General features: G+C 46.2%; 1 protein-coding gene across 1 annotated transcript in view; it reads right to left on the bottom strand.

Annotated features, from left to right (window-relative positions):
• EPAS1 (endothelial PAS domain protein 1) overlaps positions 1-25,256 on the bottom strand; it is an 81,068-nt gene extending 55,812 nt beyond the window's left edge. The window contains exon 1 of the mRNA XM_019748604.2: positions 24,686-25,256. Within this exon, the coding sequence (XP_019604163.2) occupies positions 24,686-24,711 (26 nt within the window). The 5' untranslated portion in view covers positions 24,712-25,256. The remainder of the gene's footprint in view (positions 1-24,685) is intronic.
• Between the last annotated feature and the right edge of the window lie 772 nt (positions 25,257-26,028).

Below are 26,028 nucleotides of genomic sequence, written 5' to 3'. Positions count from 1 at the left end.
CAGTGGAAAGCAGATTTGCCACTCCCCCAGCTTCTCCCAGGAGCATAAGTTGATCCCCTGCTGGTGGGAGAGTCAGTAATGACTACTGGATTCCAGTGTTTCCCAAACCCACACAGGAGAGGAAACTGGGTGATCCCCAAGGGCAAATGATGCCTGGAGGGAACTGCCCCAAGGGAAGCAGCAGAGTCACTTCCATTTCATACTGAATGTCACTCTTTTCTCAAATATTCAAAATAGCATCCTTGTTATTCCAAGGCTGCCCCTTATGTAGACTAACTGGGCCCCATAATTACAGTTTCTTTGTAGGAAGTAATCGCTACAGCTCAGCTATTTTCTCTCCTCAGGATTTAAAGGGGGGGTGGTGGAGGTGAGGGGCTTTCACTAACCTTGTAGATAGCTGTTTTCTGTTTCTTCTATATTTTTTGTGTCCTATTTTTAAAATCAAAAAGCCCTAACACAGATTCTGAAAAAACACCATGGTAATAGAATTTCAACTTTTTCACTAAAATTTTCATCCATGCAGCAGCTATGGGTAAACTTACATAACACCTCCTGGAAACGGAGGTGTACATCCCAATGGAGTTGTTCCGTAAAGGGGGCAGGAACAGAGAAAATGGTTATGGAACTCATCCTCCATCACCTGCCTGATGCCACTCGCCCAACAGGCCAGCCTATCCCTGTCGAGCAATAGAGGAAGTCATCCTTCACCTGCTTACAGGACATTCTGACCCTGAGACTACGAGGGCTTTTACCACAAAGGAAGCACACCCTTGGTGCTTCGCATACTCCCTCAGCCCCCAGGAAACACCCACAACAGCAAAATTTTTCTTCACGTTCTGTTTTACATGTGCCTCTTCTATCTACAATGGATGGGGCAAAATAGCTCCTCCCTCCTCCCAAATACCTATCTAAAATAACGTCAAAGGACATTAATATTCTAATATAACACAATAATTATTTTTAAAAGTATTTTTTATCTAAGCCTCTGACCCAGAACCACTGCCCACTGGAGAGCAATGGCTCATCCAGGTCCAAGGGAGCCGCCTTCTCTGTGTGTTTAGGGAAGGACGTGTGCTCTTCCCAGGGACCTGTCCTTAGAGGAATTCTCTGCTCCATCTGAAAGGTCCAGTCCATCCTAAAGATAATCTGGATCTTTTTTCTTCTCCTTCAATGTTAAATGAGCTACATAGAACATACCTATATATTAAACAGCCTCTCTGTCCATGGGGAATTTCACAATCCAACACTGTAGCACAAGTCTGTACCCTCACTAGGTAGGGCAAAAGTATGGCTCATGCAGGCTGTGAGACCGCCTTCAGCCAAATCCATTTTCAGCACAGAGCAGAAACATTAGCCGGTTTTGGATTCCCCTACCCTGGACCTTTAACAAAACAGGCTCCAAAAGGAAGACTGCCTCCCCTGTTAAACCTTTGACAAGGTGCAGTTAGTTTCCTATTTATGTAGCTGCTTTTACTACATAGCTTTTCAAATGTAACGCAGAAAAACCTTGGTATCCAGAAACTGCCCAAAGATGACCATTTTTCCCCTCTAACCAATCCTAGTCTTGTCCACCATGAGGCATCATCACAGTCCAAATGGGCAGCAGAGATGATGCCCTTCTTTTTTTGGGCTCCCAACAAAGCATGTACACTATTCAGCCAGGACAGAGGAAATCATACAGGATTCTCTTTTTCTCTCTAGAGGCCCGATGTTTAAGTTTTCAGTCATTGAATAATCTGTACTCATTGATCTATTTCATTTGACCTGCATCACTATGGTCCATGACTTTCAATGGCCAATTGAGTCACCACCGTGTGTCTGCACAAGATTTCAATCCCATACATGGTTTCACTGACTACCCATGTGGCTGTTGGAAAGCTTTCTTGTCAGGACATGTTTGTTGGATGAAATTTTCTGCTTCCTTTTGTCAGTTAGATTACACAGGAGGTCTTATTAAAAAACAAAACAAAAAAACCATGACTACAAGCACGCGCATATAGAAATACGGGCATTAAAAATATGCACAGAAAGTTGAATTTTCTATACAAAGGGGGAGTCCGAGGTATGGATGGTCAAGTACCACAAAGTCTTTCCTCTCGAACAATTAACAGGGCAAAACCAAGGAAGGCTCTTCAAGGTAATAAACATAAATGCTCCCTGTAACTGCATCCTGGTTTGGCCTGAGACACCCCTGAACTATTCTGTTCTGAGGGTGACTTTTCCCTACTTCCAACATATACCTTCCTTAGTGATGCTCTTTTCAACCCTGGCACAGATGACCTCAGCTCCAAGCTTTCCTCCTCCCCAAGCTCATCAGGTGCCCCATTCAGATCTGAAATGCAAAATCACCCACCACTTAAAAAGTACATACACACAAATACCCACAGACACACGCTCACTTTCATGTCAGATATACAGGGTAGATGTATACACATAAGCACATCTTACATGTATTAGTATGCTTAGGAACATTACATTGTTTCTTTTCCCCAAGGTTTTGAAAAAAATCTGTACTTACATGTAATGAATATTGATTATCAACTACAGATAGGCCTTGCTAAGTACGGTGGGGGTACTCGAAACATATAAAAATATAATTCAGCCTGCCCTTGCTTTTAAATTGCTTACAAACAGCAAATGAGACAAGAGATTTCCCTGTGTACACAACAGAAACAGAGTAAATATTTATTGTTGGTGATGACGAGGGCCAGACATTGTGTGGGCTGGCAGAAACATGCAAAAGACAGCGGTGGGTTATTCCAGAGCACAGGAGAATCACGCCTGACATAATGAGTTTCCTTTAATCCCTCACATATTCCTATGCAATTTAGAAGGCTCTTGACCTTTGTAAATTCTGTTTTGACTTCCATTAACTTCCTTTGGAAAACTCTGAGCAAGTGTCCGAAGGACGTAACAGTGGCAATGCCTGACACAATTCATGATTTTTAGAGAGAGAGAAAAAAGAATTATTCCCTTGATCTGTCAGTTTGACCAGTTTTCTATTAATCTCTCATAAGAACACAAAGAACATAGAAATCTATAGATGCTTTTGGGACTCAGAGGTGCTATGTAAATGCAAGGTGTTATCTCTGTTCAATCTTACTTAATCTTCCTGTCCATTTGTTGAAAGATCTCATCAAGTGTGGACACAGTTGCCTCTGGCACCTACTTTATGTTTACCTTTGTTAACAAGTATTTACTGAGCACTATTTTCTATCCATCACTGAACTTAGGGCCAAATAATGGCTAATAACTAATTTCTGAGTAAAATGTAGCAGAGACGAATTACACAAATTATGGCAGCTTTAAAAAACTCTCTTCGCTAACTATCTAGATTTTAAAATTTTGAAGGATACGGGCCCCTGGCCAAGGATCCTGCCTTGCCTGGGTGCGGAATGAAGACTCTAGTCAGTGAGCCATGAGGTCCCAGCACAATTTGGGACAACAGTGCTTCCTGCAGCTCCCAATCCACCATCCACTTCCCTCCTAAGCAGAGCAGAGCAGATGGGCGCTCAGTCTAGGGCTCTTTTTAGATGTTCATAGATTGCTGTTTTGCTAACATCTCTGTTTTAGAGAGGCTCTATCCGTTGGCATAGGTATAACTAATTTCAGCTCCCACCGATGGGTAGGTATGGCTGTTGGGGGCAGTGTGTGGAGGATACCAAGGCTGCCCTGGGCTCAGAGATGCCGTGATCGATTACTACTGCTGGTCTCAGGGGTGGGCTAGATGAGGGGTGCTCACGGGCTGTGCGCCTGCTCCTCCTGACATAATGGAAACAACAGAGGCTTTGGAGGGAGGGCCTTCAGCTTCAGATTTGGGCCTTGGCGCTCTGTCTGTATGACCCGAGGCAAGTCAGCTGGCCTCCGGACAAATCAGCTCCTATAAACGAGGATAACGTGTATTTCACAGAGTGGATGTGAGGCAGCGGTTTTCCAAGTGTGGTCCCCAGGCCGGCAGCGACAGCATCGCCTGGGAACTTATTAGAAAGGTAAATGCTCGGGCCCCACCACGACCTCCTGAATCAGAAACTGTGGGGACTCTGCATTTTAGTAAGTCCTCCAGGTGGTTGTGATGCTAACGTCTGGAACTCCTGTCAGCATGAGTCACACAGTAAATTAAAAATCCCAGAATACATAAAGACAGGGGCTTCCATCGATTACACAGTGACTAGCAAAGTGCCAGGCTTATCACAGATGCTTAATTAATTCCCAGTTATGTCTCTTCCTTGTCAAAATATAAGCTGCCCACACACGAACTTCGGGGGTGGGAGAGAGGAGGAGGTGTGTATATTTGTTTTCAGTGGAGAAATTAGACAGTGGGGCTCATTTAAAGACCTAGGAAAACCCTTGGCAAGACGTCTGGGGGATTTCCTCCTCAGGAATGGGGAAGAGGATGGGCTCAGGCTTCCGTAGCCAATGACAACAATGACAACTCTCGGGGCAGAGGGGCACTTATGCCTACACATCACACTGAAGCAGGAAGAGTTACACAGGGTAGGCCCAGCCACAACAGGCTTCCTTAGGAAAATGTCATCCAAAGGGTTGCTGTTACTTCAGCCCTGGAGGCCTCCATTTGAAGAGTTTCACTTGCTCCACAATACAAACTTTGAAAACAGGTCTCCTGAGGTGCCTGTACTGCATAAAATAATCACATGGTGCCTCTCTCCCTCCCTTCCACCTTTCACTCCCAACAAACATCACTGCATCGATAGTCTCATTTACCTCATAGGTATAAACAATGGGGCAGTGATTTTCATTCCCACACACGTGACAATATAGTTATAAAGACAAATAAACTGCTAATCACCAGGGAAATGCCAGATAGAACTACAATGAAATACCACTTCACATCCCCTAGAAATGCTTTTGAATAACACCCACAGAAAATAATATATGTTGGCGAGAATGTTGAGAAATTGAAACACTTGGGCATTGCTGGTGGGAACGTAAAATGTTACAGCTGCTATGGTGGTTCCTCAAAAAAAATATTAAACATAGAGTTATCATATGCTCCAGTAATTCCACTTCTAGGTATATACACCCCCAAAATTGAAAGCAGATACTCAGGTATTTGTATACCCATGTTCCTAGCAGCATTATTGACAATAGCCAACGATGGAAACAACCCAAATGTCCATTGATGGAAGAATAAACAAAATGTGGAATATCATACAATGGAGTATAACTCAGCCTTAAAAAAGAATGAAATTCTGACACATGCCACAACGTGAGTGGAACTTGAAAACATGCTAAGTGAACTCAGCCAGACACAAAAGGTCAAATGTTGTGTAATTCCACTTTTGTGAGGTACCTAGAACAGTCACATTCATGGGAAAAGTAGAACAATACTTACTAGAGGCTTGGGGGAACTGAGAAATGGGGAGTTATTGTTTAATGCTTATTTTCAATTTGGGATGATGAAAGCATTCTTGAGATGGACAGTGGAGGGGGCTATACAACAATGTGAATATACCTAATGCCACTCAAGTGTACACTTAAAAATGGTTAAAATGATACATTTTATGTTATATATAACTTACCACAACATTAAAAAAAAAAAAAGTAGTTAACCACCTCCATCCACCAAAGGAAAAAACACCACAGTGTAAACCTAAACTGCTCCCAAACGCTCACATAAAGTAAACATCTTGAATAAAAAAGACTCCTCTCCATGCTTGAAATATAAAGTGATAATGGCAGTTACACCCTGTCAAGACAAACAGTATCCCCAATTTGCTTCGGCTTGCCACGCTCCAAGCATATCTGATGTGAAAAAGAGACACTTTAGCTGTGGCTCTCCAGTGTGTGCACTCGGTGACTTCAAAATCCCCATCCTTCTTCCCGTTAATAAAGGTTTGCTTCGACCTTTCCATTAGCCCACAAACTACTATTAAAAAAGCCATTTATCAGATTAACACTGAGTACTGCAAAAGTCATCTGCCAGCAGCATGCGCTTTTCCACGTAGGGGTTGCCATGCCAACAGCTGCTCCATGTTCACTGTACAGAAGTATCAATTTCAACAAAGTCCTGTTTCATAATTCTGAGGACCAGTTCAGTCTTGCTATCTCTTTCCCCACTTCCCAAATGTGCACACATGGCAAAGACCTCACCAAAGCCAGGTAATGACCAAGAAAGGGAACAATTACAGAATCAATGTGTTGAATGTCTACATACCAAAAACGTTGTAAGAAGGCAAAGATTATATTCATTCCTCTCTCTAACTCTCATCACCCTTCTAATTCCTTAGGAGTACAGTCAAGAATTTGATGTAATAACAGTCTGGGCAGTAATTCTAGAAAAAGGAGTCCTGGGTGAATAAATTGAGGGAGCGACTAAAATTATGCAAATAGTCATAATAGATTATTTGCCAGGAGAGCAGACAACTATAAACAAAATGGAGTAAAACACTTGGATTCTATCAGTGCCAAATTCTGTTGCAAATTTTTGTTTTAAACGATGTCTGAGAGTTTTTCAATAAGTGTGTTTTAACTTACTAGCAGTATCATGCTTTTTGATTTAGAAGTCTGAAACAGCTCTAGGAAACAGTTTGTCTTGACTCAAAAGCAAACCTAACAAGAAATTTCCAACCACAAGCAATGAGCCCCAGCCTCAGACTACAACTCCTGATTAAATAAAAAACTATCCAATCCAGCTTAAAAATGATTCAAAGAAAACAAGCAAATGCTGTAGACACCTGGCTCCCAAATGCACAGGAGTCATCTCTATGCTGAAATTTACTGTAAATCTAGGCCACACTTCCAACCACGAGTAGCAGTGGAAGAAAAAAAGCTCATCACCACCCTTATGAATATACAGCTTTCAGGGATGGGTAGAAGCATTGCACAGAGAGCATCTATTTCAGGTAAGAAAAAAGAAATTTAGATCTTCCAACTGTAACAAATCTGAATGATACTGAATATGCATTCAAGTTTTCAGTATCATGAATACACTGTGTAAAGAAGAGTACCTTTTCAAAAAATATAGATTGTGTCACAAAGTTGCAGATTAAAATTAAAATTTTAAATGGAGCTTATGTGAAACCTTGGGCACAGGAACGCCACAGAAGACAAACTTGTTCTCCCAGCTAATGGCTTCTTGCTCAAGCAGATACATGGGCCACATTGGGAGACCCAGCCCCGCTCTGACAGCTCTCAGCCCTGCAGCCTCTTCTCCATAATCACGTGAATTATTCTAAGCCTAGAGAAAGGTCGACATGGGTACAAAACCTTTGAATTCGTAGTCATTTCTGGGACACCAGAACTAACACATTGGTCCGGCATCTAGAAGAGATGCTGCTTTTCCAGTTGGAGAATAATCTTTAGGCTGGTTAGAGCTTGTTTTCTGAGCCTGGACACATTGATGACTAGGGACTGCATTATGATATATATATAAGTAGAACTTACTACAGCTCTATTAAATCTATGCACCTCGATATTAAGAGATAATTCTGATATATTGCTGTATAGAAAGTACATTTTCACAACAGCGTATAATATTCTGTCCCTCCGTATCCACATTTATTATATTGAAGAAGTGTGTTCACCAAAGTGTTAACAGTGGTTATCTCTGGGTGGTGGAATTTTGGTGATTTTTATTTTTATCTTGATGCCTTCCTGTACTACGACTTTTTACAGGGGACATGTATACTTTTTAAAATCAGAAGAAAACAACTTAGCTACTTTAAAAATAATTTTACAGGAGAAATGACTTATGAGGATGTGTGTGTGTGTGCGCGTGTGCTAGCACCGTCTCCCCTAACTACCCTTATGCTAAAATCTTCCACCAGGTAATTTGGGGAGCCCTGTTCCTCCTTCCCTCAATCCACAGGGCCCAGAGCACCCCTGGACAATGTTTGCACATCCCCACCCTCCCTCCACATCCTGCTCAACGTCCAGCAGCGTCAGTGAGCTGCCCCCGCACTGGGGGCAGCCGTTCAAGAAGCAAGGAAATATTATGCAAGAGCACAGGAAGTCAGAGGAGACAGGATTCTGGGCAGGCCTGGCAAAGAGTCTGTGTGAACTGCAGTGAACAAGCGGACTTTGCTCAGCGGGGCCGAAGCCAGCAGAAAGCCTTCCCAGGGCGGCAAGGGACAGCCGTCCACTGCAGGTCTCTGGCCAGCGGGAAGCCATCCAGGACTTAATGTACCTGATGAAAGGCAGATAAACTCAAGTCCCAATATTTCCACTTTTTGGGCACAATTTCAAGGTGACTCCCCAACACCCATGCACCGTGACTCACCTCTGGCCCACAGTGCACCCCCCTCCTCCCCAATGCAGTGTAACTCCATTCAGTAATTTTCTAACCTGATCCTCTCAAAGCCTCTGGCTTTCTAACTCCATTCTCTTTCTTTCTCGATTTCTTTCTCTTCCTCTCTCTCTCTCTCTCTCTCTCTGCCTCGGATCAAAAGACACAGTATTTTTAGGTAAGAGTCAAGATTATGCCAATCATTCCATGTCAGTATCAACTGAGCCCTCCAGACGTCCTCACTTACACACATACACACTAATATATAGACACGTACATATGAATCATAATAGTAATAATCCCCTTTTGTAGCAGTTTATATTTTCCAAGCCCCAAACCAATTGGCCAGGCAGCAATTGATGCAGCCATCTGACAGATGTGGAAATGGGCTCAGAATGAGTGCATGGCAGGCTGCCGTGTGGTGTCAGAGCTGGGAGCCAGGTCTCCTAGTTAAGGGTATTCTCACTCCAGCAGCCTGCCTCCTTCTTCCCTGACATTAGGAGACCAGGCACTGCCCCTCTTGATAACACAGCTGTTCCCTTTTGTAGAAACCACGGGGCACTGCATATTGTCATATCTGAACCCACTTCCTTCTTAAGGGTGGTCCCACTGCTATTGTGGAAGTGGATCCAGCCCCTTCTCTCTGGCATCATGCCATGTCCAATAGTGACTTCCAAGTCTCTGTCCCTCTCCACTTTAACAGAACCTCTTGTAGAGGGGGGAGTTACAGGGGAATTGGAAAGGCTTCCTCCAACCCCTCACTGATCACCTTTAACCTCCCATCTTCTTTCCCCAAGGAGGCACCTGGAAACAAGAGTCAGAACTAGGCTCCACTTAGACTGTTCTTCACAATGGAATCAGAACCCTGGAAGGGATCTTTGAGTCAATCTTGTCTGGTTCCCACCTACTGGCCCATTTTAAAGATGGAGAAACTGAGGCCCAGAAGTCACCCCGCTGGTTAGCACTTCTCTTTCCTTTCCACCGGGCCACAGGAGTTCCACTAGACAGGACATAAACAAGACAGGTCCCAAGCAGAAAGGGCCTAGGTGTGTGTGGTAGGATAGATGGGACCAGGCAGAAATGGGGCTGTGGTCCTACTCCCCTTCGCCTCTGTCAGGAGCAGGCAGTGGTGTTTCAACATGCAGGACCAGCCACGTAGAGAATGACACCCACCCAGTTACTACCCCTGGCCTGACAATTGCTAATTGTGGTAAGGACCGACAGTGGCATTCTCCTGGGACTCTGTTGTGTATTTCCAGACGCCACCAACACACAATGGCCCCTACCACTGCGGTGTAAACATTGCCAAATAAGACAAACAATAACATCACCACAACAGAAAAAAAAGAGGAAAGTGCCTGGAGAGACACCACCAGTCAGTGGAAAGAAGCTGGGGCTGGGATCTCTTAACATGGGCTCTACTGCTCTCTGGCTTTGGGATCCCAGTTTTGTGCTTCAGTTGTTTGGTCTATATGATGAGAAAAACAACTACTTTAATATACATTATGAGCTTTGGGAAAAAATTAAACACTGAACAAATGCGTCTTCAATGCGGAGTTGAAGACAAAGACCCAGCAACCCTGAATTCATTATTTTCCTTAACCTGTGTTTAAGGGGCACCTAATATGTGCACAGCACTGCCATAGACACTAAGGATATGCTGGTGAGAGGGTCAGCACAGTCCCTGCTCTCAAGCAGCTTACAAACTAGAGGGGAGCAACAGACAAATAAATTACAGCATGTAGGAAGTGTTGTTAAAAAAAAGAAAAGGAGACCAGAAGTGGAGGGATGGAGGTTAACTGAGGGAGGTCTGGAACGCCTTCCCTGAGGTGATATTTAAGCTGAGACCTAAGGCCCAATTCAGCTGGCTGCCTCGGCTTGGGCTGAGGGAAGGGCAGACTTACGGACAAGAGGTATTAGGGATGCGGCAAGGTGATGGGTCTGACCCAGAGCTGAGTGACCTGCCAAGTCTCATGGTCACTGTGCTGTAGAGCCAGACCCTTCCTACCCAAAGCCTCTTCCCACTTCTAGTAACTCCAGGAGACCCAGGTATTCTTCAAGGTATCATCCTGCCCCTCATTTCTAGATCTCCCAGTAAAGTGGTCTGACCTTGTAATGACTTTGGGCCAGGCACTTAGTCCCTTTGGGAGCCCACAATTAGGTCTTGCATGTAAGATGCAGAGCAACAAGTGGACCAGAGCAGATCTAATATGGATATAGCCCATTAGGTCTAGAGATTTGGGGGTGTTACATCAAAGGGCAAACTCCCACTCATGACAGGATGGAAGCTGGCATGGCCCCTCTCTCTCCACAGGTGAGGGGAGAACAAGCCAGGCATGGAAAGGGCACATTCAAGGTCATGCCATTTTTCAGGAGTCCAGGAGGGTTCCTTGTTCTCTTGGTGTTACCAGATTTCCTCACATCTCAGAGTATGGGGAAAATATAATTCATATCCTGAAATCACTATTGGGAAGGGCTCATAATCCTGAAAAGCTCAGGCAGGGATTGAAGTGGGGGTGGGGTGGGATTTAAAGGCCTGAGAACAAGCACTTTTTAGATTCTCCTAAGACTCCCTTCCAACTGCAGTCAAACCACTCCAACAAATGATGTGCCAAATGATTATATTGCTGGGCTTGTTAATAATGATGCCTTAATGGTCTGTACTTTAAACTTTTCAAAGGTCTTTCTATGGATATAATGGTTACAAGAAGATTTCTAAAATGTAATACACTTTTAAAATGCATGGCTCTGTTGAACCTCTATCTCATTCCAACCTCAGAATAGTCCTCTTAGAAAGCAATTAGTGTGTCTAACCCCCATTTAGGAATGGGAAACATGCAGAGAGGTTAAATTACCTGTTCTAAGTTACACAGGTCAGAAAAGGATCTAGAACAGTCTTTCTCATTCCTAGAGCCTTTTTGAGTACTCCTTTGAACCTCATGTGCAGGCAGGCTTTGCCAGGGACACAAAAGAAGTAAGGGTGGCCCTGGGAGCATTTACGAGTAAAATCTGTTTGGCAAGACAAAGGCTAAAAAATATGCAACTCTTGTGTTCAATCCCTGACACTAATTTTTTTTTTTTTTTTGAGAATTTTTATGAGTTTATTTGAGCCAAACTGACAACATATGCTGGGGAGCAAGATCTGAAATGCTCCCCCTGACACTAATTTTGAAGGCAAAGGAATTCAAGTGGGTGAAAGTTTGTCCCTTTCCAAAATAAACATGTACTCTGCGTTGGCCCGGAAGATCTAACTCACAGAGAATTAAGCTGTCATCATTACCCTTGTAATATCTGAACTCATACAAGGAGCTACAGGTAGCCCAGAATCACAAGGTTGGTGTTGATCTGAATATGGAAAATGGTTTCTAATGTGCTCAAGTGAATGGCTCAGAAAAGAAGGAATCATGGTCATCTCAGCATGCCAAGGCCTAAAGCCGGCCAGTGGCAGCAGGGACCACATCACCCCCAAGTGTGCCCAAGTCCCATCACCTCACTGACCCAGGTGGGGGAAAACAGTTTGCAAGGAGTTCAGGAGAGACAAAGTTGGAATTTTTCAGAAGGAACTTTTACTTTGGAAAGGAAACGAACAAAACAAGGTAAGTTCACAGGTTTCACTCCCTAATGGCGTAGTCACAGATTAGCTTTGTTAGATCACCTTCCTTTGCCTTCCTGAGGCCTATCTGCGGCTGTAGGAAGGTAGATGCTATACTCACATTTTCAGCTTTGGCTAGATTTGAGTGAACACCACTTTCCGGCCTATGGGTTTCTTAGGACCTCCTCGAGGCAGCTTCCTGGGAGATGCCCACAGCCCCAGACAGCCTTGTGTCTGGGCTGGGCAACCTGGGCTCTCCAGCCCCTTCCACCTGACTCCAGGGGCCCCTCCCTGGGCTCAGGCCCAACATTCAGCAGCCTGCACAGAGTAGGCATTTAAATGATTACTGAGCACACCATTGAATAAAGCAATCCTGCCTGGGCTGGGCAGCAGTTTCCTAGTTCTACAACCATGTACTGATGACTGAGGGGATAGAAAAGGAATGAGAGGAGACATGCAGGTATCATGATGAGATTAAATTCCAAGCCAAGAGCGTTCAGGAGCTGCATTTGAAGTACCACAGGACAGGGTACACTAAAGTGACTTTCTTGGCCTTTGTTTGTCCCTAGTGTGGGAGCTTCTCCAGTGATTCGGGATCTCTGGCCAAAGCCCTGCTCACCAGTGTCCAGCCATGACCTCAACTGCTTCTAAATACCTCTAGGGGAAAGGTTAGACCTGCTGGAGGAGGGGAAAAGCCCCAGCTGCCCTACCTAGGTGACCCTAGAAAGATGGCTCCTTTTTCTGTCTCTTCTGGCAGCATCTGGCCAAGAAAGTCAGAGGTCGGGCTTTAAGGAATGGTGAAGCCACATCACAGGAAAGCAGAAGGCGAAGGAACAGCTCTGCTGCACTGCTCCACAGGGCACGCAACAAACAGTTGGTAAAGATGACAAAAGGAGTGCTCTGACTTAGATTAGGCCGCCGCCCTACAAATCGCAGAGTGTTAAAGGGACTGTCCTATCTTTCTACAATGATCAGACTCAAAAAACCTAGAATCTGGAGAAAGGGGAAGAGGGGCTAGAATGAGAGTCCTTAGCAAATAATAAAGGGGACAAAAACTACCATCCAAACAAGAGCACAGGATGAGGGTCACTGCACCCCTCCCCAAAGCCCCAAGGACTCTGTGTTACAATAGGGTAAACTGTCTCCTTCCAGCTCCCCCTCTGCACACGGGGAGACATTTATTACCCTGAGGGGTGGTACAGTCCACAAAGAAATATGTTCCAGATCAATTCAGGCATTTTCAGGTGAGCGATTTCCTAAGGGAAACGGGGACATTTTCAGCCTTTGAGGTCATTCTTATAAAGAATAATAACGACCTTTTCCAACCACGCTTTGGTGCTCACACTAGAACCAGGCTCCTGGCTGGAAGATATGGAGGTGCCCTGAGCAGCTCCCTCAGGTTCCACTAATTCCTAAGAGAGGCATGCACTGCTCCTGTGGCCCCAAGGCAGCCCAAAGATTCCATCGCAACGTGACTCCGAGAGGCTTGTCCCTCAACTTCCCAAACATCTGTCCGGGCCTGGTCCTCATCGCCTGTCCACTAACAGAGCTCCAGACTCAGTCCTGGAAGGAGCCGCTCACCAGCCTTTGCCTGCACACCCTGTTGATTCCGCCTTCCTCATTTGACTCAAGCGGGTCACCCCAACTAGAACATCCCATCCCCACCGGCCCATCCAAAGTCCACCTAATAATCAAGACCTAGATCTTACGGCTCCTCCATGAAACCTCCCTCTGATCTATGCTGCTCACCCCTCTTTCTATCAATTCATAATACACAAGAGCTATTTACCCAATTCACTCTCACTAATTACTACCAAAATTCCACTGTTTGCTTCATGTTTTATCTGAGCTAATTTTGACTATCTAACAAGATAGCAATATCTTAAATATGGCCCGAGGGCACCCATTCATGAAACCATTTTGCAATATTTTAAACAAATAATTTTAGGTATTTCTGGACTCTCTAACTAGACTATATGCCTCCTGAGTACAGAGTCCATCTAACGCCTCTTCATAACCTCACTGCCTGGCATGGCACCTGAAGGTGGAACGGAACCCACAAATTTTTACACACAGTGATGATGCCAGCGTCCCCACCCACCTTACTACATGCACGGTGGGTGACCAGGAGGATGGATAAGTTGATCTGAGAAAAGATTCCTGCCTGTGCCTCTAAGCCTCTGCACTAAGCTCCTGTAGTTTCTGACATAGTACAGAGTTCATACACAATCATTGGGCACCCAAATGTAGGCCTCTGTTCTGGGTGCTGTGGGAAGACAGAACAGAAAAGGATGACAGGACCCCTGCCCTTGGAGGGCTTACCACCTAAGTGGTGACCAGGGACAGATTCTCTCTCTCTCTTCCTCTCTCTTTCACACACACACACCACTCAGAAGCAAGTTGTAAAAGCATCATACAAACAATAAAATATAGACTGAGGGCCATATAAACACAGGGGTAACCAATGTGCTGCTAATTGGGGAGGGCCCCCCAGGGAAGTAGATTTCTGAGCTGAGAGCTGGGTTTCTCTTGCACACACTTCCCCGCCTGGCTTTTTAACTTTGAGATTAAGCTAGAGTACTTTATTGTTTGGCTGGTCCTTGCCTTAGTGTACTGGGCATTCTGGAAGTGAAGCATTGGCATAATACTAGCCTAAGGTTTGCCTTTGATGTAAAATCATTTATCACCAAGACCTGCCAGTGGTCCCCTCGATTTTTTCTTTTCCAAAAATAATGAGTAAAGGGCTCAAATCTATAGGAATGAAAACAACAAGGAATGAAAGCCCAAGAGGCAGGCTTCCTAAGGACCCAAAAGACAACAAAGCGATTCTGATTTTTTTAAAAATTGAGGAAATTCCTAGGGTTTTAGGAGCTGTGCCAGAAATGGGATGAAGTCCAGATCTATATTTCTTACTATAAATCACAATATCACACTCCTATACCTCACTTTGTGAATTGTACGATGCAATCAGACAAATAAAAATTAAGCAGTGGCTCAAAGGTGCATCTTCTCTGAAGATGCCATTAAAAAAAATTTTTTTTCAATAAATAAAAATTACGATTTTAGGGACTCAAGATATGCAAGGTACTACAGGGCACATCAGAAAATTAGATATCCTTGCCCTTGAGCAACATGCACTCTTGTTGAGAAGACACAAACACATAAAATGTCATTAGATAACAAGGAAACATAATCAGGCAGGCTCTTTGGCAAACATAAGCAAGAGTTAGAAACAAGTGGAGGGGGAGGTGCCAGTGTGGGAATTACTACAGAAGGGTTTGTAGGAGTTGTGGGTTTGGGCTCACGCTAGGAAAGTGGGCGATATGTGAGCAGAAAGAGAGGAGAGGAGCCTCCAAGATGAAAGGACTAGGGTGAGGGAACAGAGGTGGGAATGTGTCCTGTGACACTACGCAGGGTACACAAGCCTTTGGGGCAGAGGGAGGAAGTTTGCAACTTTGGAGCTTAGGAGACACGTGGGGTGATGGTGAACAAGGTGAGAGAGCTAGGATGGGGTCCCTTACAATCAGTGAGATGAACTCCCACTGCCCTGGAGGCTGCCCTTGGGCCAAGGATCTGTGTCTTCATTCAGGCTCTGAGTGTGTCTAGCTCAAACCTTGCTGATCTTTAAGGGAAAAACTCAAATCCACAAAAGGAACCCCTGCCCCCCCACCCCCCCAGACTCTCTGTGCTTTGCCTAAAACAGGGGCACTCTCAGAACCTTGCAAACCTCTTCTGAGAGGCAGGAAAGCTATTTTAGCAGCCAGACTCCTAGATGGTCAGACAGCAGGAAAATGCACTGGGCACTGTCCATGTAATACCAGGAAGCTCCATAGAGTAGGGGGCGGGGGTGGGGTGGGGTGGGGGGAAGGACAGAGTGGACTAGGATTTCCACCTCCCTTCTTGGCCACCCCAAAGGGCCTTACCAAATGGGAGGGGCATGTCGGTTTAGCCAGAACCTGCAGAGAAGCCAAAAAACTGGGAAGGGCCTTGCCTGGCTCCCAGGCCCCACCCACCATTAAGTCCCCTAAGTCCTGGGTATAGAATAAAAGACAGACTCCTGCTGCACTGTGATATGGTTACATTTATAGAAGCTCCCTTGTCACCAGCGAAATGTGACCTTCATACTTTTCTTATCTTAATATCTGGGTAAACGTTTGTTGTGCAAGCACACAAATAAAGGTTCTAAAGGTGAAATGTGGTGTGTCCGGTAACACCACGGTGCTCCAAATCCAAGCACCAGAAAGCCCTTTTGGCTCTGCAGGTGACTCCTCTCTCCCTTTACCCTGGGCACCAAAATTAGCTTCATCAACCTCAGCCAGTGCCGGAGTGAAGGCTGCCATTCTAAAATAGCACTGACAACTCCTGGAAACGTAGGAGAGAAATGCAAGGGGACCATGGTTTACAGACTTTTGCTGAAGAAAGCAATTTCACTGGAGTGCTTTTTAAACCACATAAAAGGAAATGAGCATTATCAGGATTTATTCTAGAATCTTGATAAAGTGAATGATATTCTTCTAACTCCCTGAATCTGCCACATGGCACATTTTATACGTCCTGATTGACTCCATTAAGCAAGACTGTTTTCATTCAGAAAAATATTGTAGAGGTCATAGGTTCATCAAACAGTGTTTATCCAAGACCTGTGCTTTAACTCACAATAGTACGTTACTAACTTGCACAGTCCTATTATTTCTAGAATATTCTCTAAAAGTATCATTAAACACTGGGTGACCCATTTCCCCATAGAGTTGATAATCCAGACTTGATTTTTAAAATTTTGTTTGGAAGTTCAAAGAATAGATGCTCAATCAGCCAGCCCCTCACAAGCCTCGTTTTCTGTTGTTTGCACATGGAATTCATAAACAGAGTCAAGCAACTGATTTTGTGTGTGTGCTTAAAGACACTGTTTCCTGCAACCGTGTATGACGTATTTTTCCAGGACTATCTTTCTCAATACTCCAAAGTGCTTCAGCAACAGGAAGTCGTAAAGGTAGGAAAAGAGGCCTGTAAATATTTGCTGTAATTACTCATTAGTAATGAGAATAGTTAGTATTAAAGTTTGAGTCATCCTCTCTGTGCTCCTGTGTCTTCATTACCTTGTCACAGGAGCCCGAGGTGGTAGATAGAGGCCACAGCTCACCAGGGACACCTGAGCCCAGTTTTAGATCTCACGGCATACGGCATGACTCGCTGTTTTCAGCAGTTCAGTTTCCCAAACATCAACTTTGTTTAATGTGTTGCCTTTCCTTCCCTCAGCCCCCTACCCTGAGGCAGTTAGGACAAATCTTATACAAAGCGGTGACAATATGAAAATTTTATCAAGAAGCAAATATATTTTATTAATATAACTACAACATCAAGAGACACAGAGAGAGCACCGTCTGGCTAGAGATACACAACACAGTGATTTAAACGATTACTACCAAAAAATAATCACACACTTTCATTGATGTATTGTAAAGGAATTATAAAATGCTTCTGAACTGTCTTAGATGAAGCCCATGTGTCCTCACTACAGCTGTTACAGAGTTGATTAATTGCTAAAAAGACTATAATATTGGCTATACCCCCAGCGTTTGCAGGCAGCAAACACGGCAGCGGGCTTAACCACCAGCGTCACAATCATGAGTGAACCACGATGGAGTCATTTTCCTGCTCATGTGTTTTATTACATAGCCTAACCCAAGAATATCCCTAATCTGTTGATTCCTAGCACTAACCTCGCAGGTTTTTTCTATTGGAGGGCGCCACAGAGAGGGGATACAGGAAGCCACTTGAGGAATATAAAAATAGAGTTCTAACAAGCCACTTCCATGGCTCTGTAGAATTGGGAAAGTGCCAGATGGGTGAATGGCAAATAAATGAATATATTCTTTAATGGGGGGTCATTTTCCTTACTGACAGCCCACCCTTTCTGAAATATCTTTGCATGTGAAAAAAGGAACTGCTTCCCAGAGTCATTATTTTGCATAGAAGTTACTTGTAACTTTAAAATTGAAGAATTTTCCATTTTAAAAATGGGGGAATACATGGTGTTTCAGGTGGTGATGGGCTATAACAAGAGTTTTTACTGACGTACAAGTGGCTCCTAGAAACAGCCTAAAGCAGTCAAGCGAACCAGTATCTCTTGAGAAATTAGGGGAAAATGGAGGCCACTTAGAAGTAGATAACATGCTGGTCCATTCCACACCTGTTTTCTCAGCTCCAGCGATCTTCAAGGGCCCTGCCACTCTTCTTGATTTCATGCTGGCAGATCAGTTCTGTAGCTTCTAATTGCAGGACCAGACAACTGGGACCAAATTACACCCATCTCTACTCGAAAAATCACAGATGCTGTGAATGGCATGTACCCATGCATGGATACCACACATACGGTGCTATGATATGTGTCAGTGCAATTGTTTTACGGCACTTGGACAACTCAAGAGGCCCTTCTAGGTTCACAGTGCAGAGGTCAAAGGTGTGATGGCTGCGAAAGCTCGGAGCTCATCAGAGAAAGGGCTTTATAAAAATGCAATGTATTATTATTATTGCAACGATTATAGCTATTTTTTATCCCCCCATCCATTCTTTCCTTCCTGTGCTGGCAATTTCAAAAGATCAAAAGAACCAGAGGAAGTCTTGTGCATCTTGATTTGGAGATGGTTCTTCAGAAGCCACAGAGGAAGACTTCTAACAGGTTCTTCTGCACAATGGAGTCCGAAGGCTAAAGTAATTATTGAAGTCTTGCCACCAGTGAAGGGTGGGAGGTGGAAAGCTTTGAACTTCTTTGGGGCAGGAGAGAACCACCTCCTGCCAGAGTTGAGGAAAGCCCATGAAAAATAAGAATTTCCAAGATTGCCAATTCCACCTTTCAGATCTTCAATCCCTGTCTACGTGTGAGGTTCAATGCAAGTGATGAGTCAGTCACAAAAGGGAAAAGTAATTATAATAACTATAAATCCAACAGCAAAAGCAGTTATCATTTATGGAGTACTTACCATGAGTCAGGAATATTAAATACTTTATTGATATCTTGGGGAAAGTAAGGCGGTATGGATCAGTGGTTAAGAGCAGACTCTCTGGAGATACCTTGCCTTGTTCACATCCTAGCTCCACTCATACTACCAATTTGATCTTTGGCAGTTCACCTTTTTATACTTCAGCTTTCCCATCAGTGAAATGGGGATAATAATAATGCTTATCTCACAAGGTTGTTATGAGGATTAAGAGAGTTAATCCATATAAAGTTTTTAGAACAGTGCCTATACAAATATGACTAAGTGGGTTGGTTTTTTTTTTTTTTTGTCCTACCGCATATATGATTTCTACTAAGGACACACACATTCCTAGTGCATAAAAAGACCTCCAAATAACTGAGGAAGATGGAAACTGTAAGGATAAACTTTCACGGCCATTTTCAGCAGCAGTAATGAAATGAATCACAGCAGAACTAACCCTGTGCAGGGCCCTCGGCTCCCCTTCCTTCCATGACGGTCGGGAGACATGTGGTACAGGTAAGGTTAAGCTGTACCACGGTATCTTTACTAGATGCAAACACCAATCTCCTTCCCCATCTCTATGACAGTGAGAGACACTGGTAGAGAAACTTAGGAACCATCTGGGACCTGAACAGAAAGATACTGAAATGTACGGCCGTCACCAACATCCTCTAAGGGCCAGGGCTTACCTTTTCCAGAACATAGAGCCTTTGAAAGGCTACTGAGAGCCGAACATACTTCCATCAGGGGGAAAAAAAGTGCTTAAAGACATCATCCCTTGCACAGAATTTCAGAGGCTCACAGACGCCTATTCACAAAGCCTAGGATAAGAAACACCCTCTCCCTTCTTGGCCTTCCTGGAGCCGTAGCTGTCTCCACTGTCATCCTCAGCGGGACAAGAACCGGGAGCCCTATCACTCTCGGAGCCCTACTAGATGCCTCCCTCTCTGTCCAAAGCAAGTGTGTAGAGGACAGCAAACACGCAACATTGGGGGCCTTTCTGACTGGTGTCAAAATACAGGATGGGAAATACTCTTGAACCCTCCACTTTTTCTTTCCTCTCATTATCCCCTACTCACATTTGACCCTCCGTTAGAGCCCCTGCCTCAGAGCCAGTCTTTATGCTGGTGGTCAGGACCTACCCTGGGTGATTCCAGGGAAAACTAGGAACCCACTCTCCCACCCCCAAACACACGCAATGCTTTTTAATAATTGTGTGTACTGGTGTAGATGGTTACCACTGCCTGAAAAGCTAAGAGCTTCTTCTCTTTAGCTTCAAAAGACTTGATCCCAACAGAAAAGTCACTTGTAAGCTGCTAGCTACCTATATTTTTACTTAAGCTTCCTTGTGTGCCTTCCCCTCCCCCACCCACCCACCAAACTAAGGGACTTGAAGACAAGGACCACATCCTCTGTTTCTCTGTCTCCTCTTCAGTGTTTTATTCAGAGCAGGAGTAGGTGCTCAATACACATTTGTTGTCTTATTTATATCGTGATGTGAGCATGGTATGGGGTAAGGCGGGGGTAAAGGGTACTGAGGGCCCAGCAAGCACACGTTGCTAACTTTACAATATTAGGAAACACTCTACCTGCTGTGATTGATCAGCGAAGGTAAGTACTAGAAGCCACAGGAAAGATTCAGTAGGCTAAAGTGGGAAACTTATGAGGGTTTCAGACAGGACTGGGGACAATACAAAAAAGCAAATATTACTGGATAGATTTCCTGAGATGTGGAAAATCCTAAATCTTGAGACACTTACTGATAGCAAATATTTTCAAATGTATTGGGTTAAAATCCTGGAGCTCACTAAGATTGATCTAATTCGGTTCCTTCTATTTGTAAACATTTTATACAGTAGATTCCTAGAAACTTGAGTATCATCCTACAGAGACAGACATAGAGACAGAGACAGAGCTAGGGATAGGGATGGGGGGAAGAGAGAGAGAAAGAGATTGATTTACATTCAAAGCTCCTTAAACAGTTTTAGTCTCAGGCTTTTCACTCCTAGTGAAAATGCCACCTCACTCAGTATAGGAATCAATCTAGTAGCTGCTTGAATGTCTCCTCTGACAGGGAGTTCTCTACTTCACAAAGCAATCTGCTCCACTGGAGAACAGTCCTTGCTTTGATTTTGTTTAATGAGGTTCACATATAACTAATTTTTTTCTAAGTGAAATAAAGGAAAAGCACTAAAGCAATGAATTCATACTTCCCAAAGTTTACAGATACTGGAACCGGCACCAACTCTACTTCCTTTTTTTGTAAAGAGCAAACAGAATCACTCCGTCTGCAGCCTGAAGTCTTTTATAATTTTATCTAGAAAAGCAAGTCTCCTTTCTGCAAGGTTCAGTGTTTAGAGCTGGTGAGGGGGGTGGGCACTATAATCCTTTGGGACTCATTCTCACTGTCTAGAGGCATTTCAGGGCTGGGGGTACTATTCTGTCAATTATTCTCACCAGCAATAACTATCCCTGTGACTGGAGGTCACTTAACTACTCTGGGTCTCAGTTTCCTTCTCCAGAAAGAGAAACGTTTGACTAGATGATTTCCACAGTCCCTTATAAAATAATTCTAAGCTCCCCATTAGTGACACTGAAAAAGCCTGTAGTCACAGCATTCTTTTGAATTTCATGAAAGCTGTATGAATTAAAAATTTAACTACCTGAACCTATAATGTGTTACATGAATTCCTTATCATCCCTGAATCCTGGTAATGCAACAGAAACAAACATCAAATGTTGAAGGAATATTTATAGAAAATATACTTAAATTGAGAAAAACTGTCCAGCAATATTTTTGCCTTCAGTACTGAAAATAGATGGACTTTGGTTTTATTTTAGCAGAGGAACAAATATGTCCAGCTGGCAGGGGGAGGAGGAGATAGTTTGAAAACTTCTGATCCAGATGTTTCTGACTCCTTCCACCACTGGCCCCACACTAAGCCTTCCAGAAAGTGTTCTGAGCTGGGTCTGGCTTTGGGAATGGACTTTGATCCCTGATTATCCAAGGACCTCATTTACATTTACCCAAACCATTCTATTCCCCACAGTACCTAAAAACTTCCAGACTCTTTTCTCTTCCAGGGAAGGGACTCAGAAATTTTCATATCAGGAGGTGAGTAACTCAGACACTTTCTAGCTCTTTCTAGAATCAGGAATCTCAATTAATGAGGCCTCTACTTCACTCCTGACAGATCAGGGCAGAAAGGCGAGGGCAGCACCCTTATCAAGCTTTGGTTTTTGACCATCTCTGATATCACCAGGAATGCCCACTACTACCAGAAAGTACACTTTAATACCCTCTATCCAGGCCAGACAGCCAACTCTTAGAAAGCAAACTCTTTATTATTAAACATTAATCTACCCATCAACACATGAACATTTTGGAACAAAATGATCCTGCCCACTTCTTGAAGGGCTGTTGTTGAAAGGAACATTGCAAGTGTTCCATGCATCTTGAATTTGGGGGAAGAAACGGCTCTGCTGAATCAAAAGAATCACAACTCTTAACAACTACTGGGCAGAATCATCACCGGACAGTCCCCTTTGGCAGGGGACACACTGCACTTGTGAGGTACTCTGGGAAAACTAAGGACAACCACTTACATCTCACACCAACTTTCAATGTATTTGGTTCACCTATTTTAATTACACCTTTGCCCTGCAAGGAGCCTGCAGCCAGCAAACAGCCAGAAACGAAAAGTAAATATGTCTTTAAACAATTAGCCCAACAGGAATTGGACAACCCCTACGGGGACTCTCGATGGTTGAGGGACTTGCTGTTTGCCCTGCCAGCCTGCAACGTAAGAAATCAAGGCAAGTCGCAGAGGGCAGTCACACTGGGCGGTAGCACCCACCGAGCAGTGTCCTAGGCTACTCGCAGGCAATCCTGGAAGTCGTTCTTAAACCTGCCGCGCTCACAAATAATTCGGAGTCTGATTATCCCACTTTTTTCCTGCTTCCATTCCAGCTCCCTCTATCTCTAACGAAGGCGGCACGACAGGCAGGCTTGTCGAAATAATTCTTCCTCTGCTCTCAAGTTTCTTGCGACGATTAATATACATAATAGCACAGGACCTGCGCCCGAGCGGCACGGGAGAAGCTGACACTTCACACATCTTTCAAGATTACCGTCAGGCCCCACCTCTGCGATTGCGACATTCACCAATAGGCATGACAAATGTAAACGTACAAAAAGTTCCCTCGCCGGCTCCCGAGCCCGGAGCTCGAGCAGAGAAGCTGACTATAACTTTGCTTTTTGATAGTTCGGTCATTATTATTGGTATTATGAGGCAGGCTACATTGGTTTTACAAAAGGCGTTGGACTCCTAAAGTCTCTTTCCTGCTTCGCTGCCCTTCAAAGACAGAGGACTCCAGAGCTACAGTCCCCCGGGGGCACAGTCTCAGGGCCCTGGGTGACTGGGCCAAGATTCGCTCACCCTTCTCAGGCCTGGGGGCGCCACAGTGACGCGGGAAGGGGACTGCGGTCGGGGAGGGGGGAGCCGGGCTCAGTTGCTTCCCCCCATCGATCAGAGAACGGACGGCCAGGGCTCCCTGCCAGAACACCAGCGAGGTTTTTATCAAATCCTTATCGGTGCCCCGAGGTGGGAACTGCGGCTTTCGACCAGAGGATACACAGTTTCTAGCTCCGTTCTCTCAGTGGAAGTCAGAATAGAGCAAATCGGCACTGACACTGAGTGAGCTCTTCGGTCCCCCAGCTCGAGGCCAGTCACCTCCTCTCTTCGTGGCTGGGTCCGGGGTCTCCGCACCACCTCACAGGCGCCCAGCTGATCTCCTGAGGCTCAGGCTGTTCAGCTGGCCGCGTTCAATTCCAAACACCCCCCCCCCCCGCCCCGAACCCCAGTCTTGCCAAGCCGCTGCGGAGTTTTCGGGGCTGAAAGTTCCAGCCCGCTGGGGCAGCACCAGTGGAGATAAGGGAAGTGGGGTGCAAGGCGGCAGGCAGTGCACGATTGCGGGAAGAGACGCGGTACTCATGTCTGCGCGGCCGCGCGGAGCACTCTCACTCCCGCCGGGAGAGGGCCAGGCGGGGAGCCGCCCGGAGGGGGCGGGAGGGCAGTGAGAGTTGGCCGGAGTTGCTTCTCACACAGTGCCTAGAGGCTTGGCAAGGGCAGGCAGGCAGATCGCGGCTGCCCTTCTCTGTCCTCTTGGGTGGGAAACACGCCCGTTGTCGCCATCCCCTCGCTGCACACCAAGACACCTACTACCCCCGCAAAGCAGCCCCGCCCACTACCCTCTCTCCCAAGGAGTCAAGGTGCGGGATCAGGAAGGGGGTTTTCTAAGCGTCAGTGGGGTCTGGAGACCCGGAATGGGGGCTTTTGCTGCGTCCGAGCCCCTCCGCCTGGCAGTGTCCCAGCGTCGCGTTCCGCCTCCGACCACTTGTCCGTTGGGGCGCACAGAGGGCATAGCTATTCATTTGGACCGACCCGAAAAGTCCGGAGTAAAAGAGAGGTGTGGATGCTGCCCCGCATGCGAGACTTAAGAAAACCGAAAGTTGACTTGAGTTAAATCAACCTAGAAACATTTCAACCTGCTGGCCGCGGGAGTTTGGGGTAGGGGCAGGGGAGATTTTGGAAGGTACCCCGGGAGCACCTCCGACCTGCAGGGCCATTTCCCTTGGCCTCCTGGCCTCGTTTCACGCTCTGATTCCCGATTCTTTCGGGCCACAGAACTCTCCACTGCGAAGCTGCAGCACCGCGTCCCCAGACGGGGCACCTGCTTTCCCCCCGCAAAACCTTCCAAACCGATTCTCTCCGTCCTCCTCCTCGCTGCTCTCACCCGCGCCGGCCCCACAAAGCCCAGACACCCCTTCGGACCAGCTCCACGGCCGGCTCGGACGCGCGCATTTACCTTTTCTTTTCCTTGTCAGCTGTCATTGTCGCGGTGGCCCTTTTGAGACGCCGAGCACCTGGGTTCCTTGGCCGGTGGGGGTTTGCAGCTGCTGGCGCTTTCCCACTCCCTGAGGTCCGGGCCCGTGTTAATGGTCCTAAGTGCTCACAGGCTCGAGAGCCCCGCACAGTCAGGTGCAAGTTTGCGGGCTGCTGGCTAGGTGCGGGGGAAAGGGGGTGGAGAAAGGTGACAGGGAGGAACCTGCACCGGGAGGCGGGGTCAGGGGAAGGAGTGGGAGGAGGCTGTCAAACGCAAAAACGAGGGGAGCGAAAAGGGACCGAAGTTCTTTTTCTTCTTCGAAAAGCAGCCACTTTCCTGGGTTTTCAAAAAAATAAAAAATAAAAGTGACTCTAACGACGGCAGTTGCAAGAGTCTGGGGCCGGGCGGGCGCGGTGGCTGAGATGACCATACAGTCTCAGGACACTGCCGAGGATTGTACGATCGGCTCAGAGCAGCGAGGCGGGACCGCAGCAGACGCCGGAGCAGTGCCGCGGGCTGCTCCCGAATGTCTAGTTCCCCCGGCTGCCCTCCCACTTTAAAAACTCCGGCGGCCCACGAGGGGGAGGGCAAGAGGGGCGCGGGCGCAGGGGGCGGGGCGGGTGCTCTCCGGGAGGCCCCGCCCGTGCTGCGCCGCGCGCCCGGGCAGCCCACTAAGTCCTGGCCAATGGAGAGGCGCGGCCTCAGCCTCTGCCCTGACCTCGGCCCGCCTCCTACCCGGGCTCTGGGCTCCGCGGCGGCCGGCCCTCCCCGCCTCCTCCCTCCGCTGTTGCAGAAGTTGTTTATGAGGTCTGCAGGGTGGCGGGTAGCAAGGTGGGACTCCGCGCCGGGGAGGGGAAGCTGATGTGGGCTACACGATAGCAATAGTCGGTCCCTGGGAGTGCTGCGGGGAGTGGGAGGGCTCCTGAACGCTGGTGTCCTCCTACCGCTTGCCGTGCCCTTGAGTCGAGGGCAGGACCGCCAGCGCCGAGGGTCCCGCGCCTGGCCTTGCTTGCAGAGCCGTCCCTCACCTCTCTGCATGGCCCGTCGGCCGGGTGGGGATAATTCCGAGAGCCCCAGCAGCCGCGCTGCAGGCCTGCGAGATGCGCTTTCCTCCGCAGAACGCCCCGAATTTGCCATTTGGAAGAAGAGATGGGGAGACCTATCACCTGCTCCTGTCGGGTCTGGAGAAAATAGTACAGTGAAACTGAGCTAGGGTCGCGCCTGTTCTTCCCCTTCCTCCACTGGCATGTCGGTTGCTTGCAAGGTTGTACTGGGAGGTATACCGGCTTTGGCTGGGATGCAGGAGAGTAGGGTCTGCCCTGCGA

Source organism: Rhinolophus sinicus, linkage group LG05 (assembly GCF_036562045.2).
Source record: "Rhinolophus sinicus isolate RSC01 linkage group LG05, ASM3656204v1, whole genome shotgun sequence".
NCBI lineage: Eukaryota > Metazoa > Chordata > Mammalia > Chiroptera > Rhinolophidae > Rhinolophus > Rhinolophus sinicus.
This window is presented reverse-complemented; position numbering and strand designations above follow the sequence as displayed.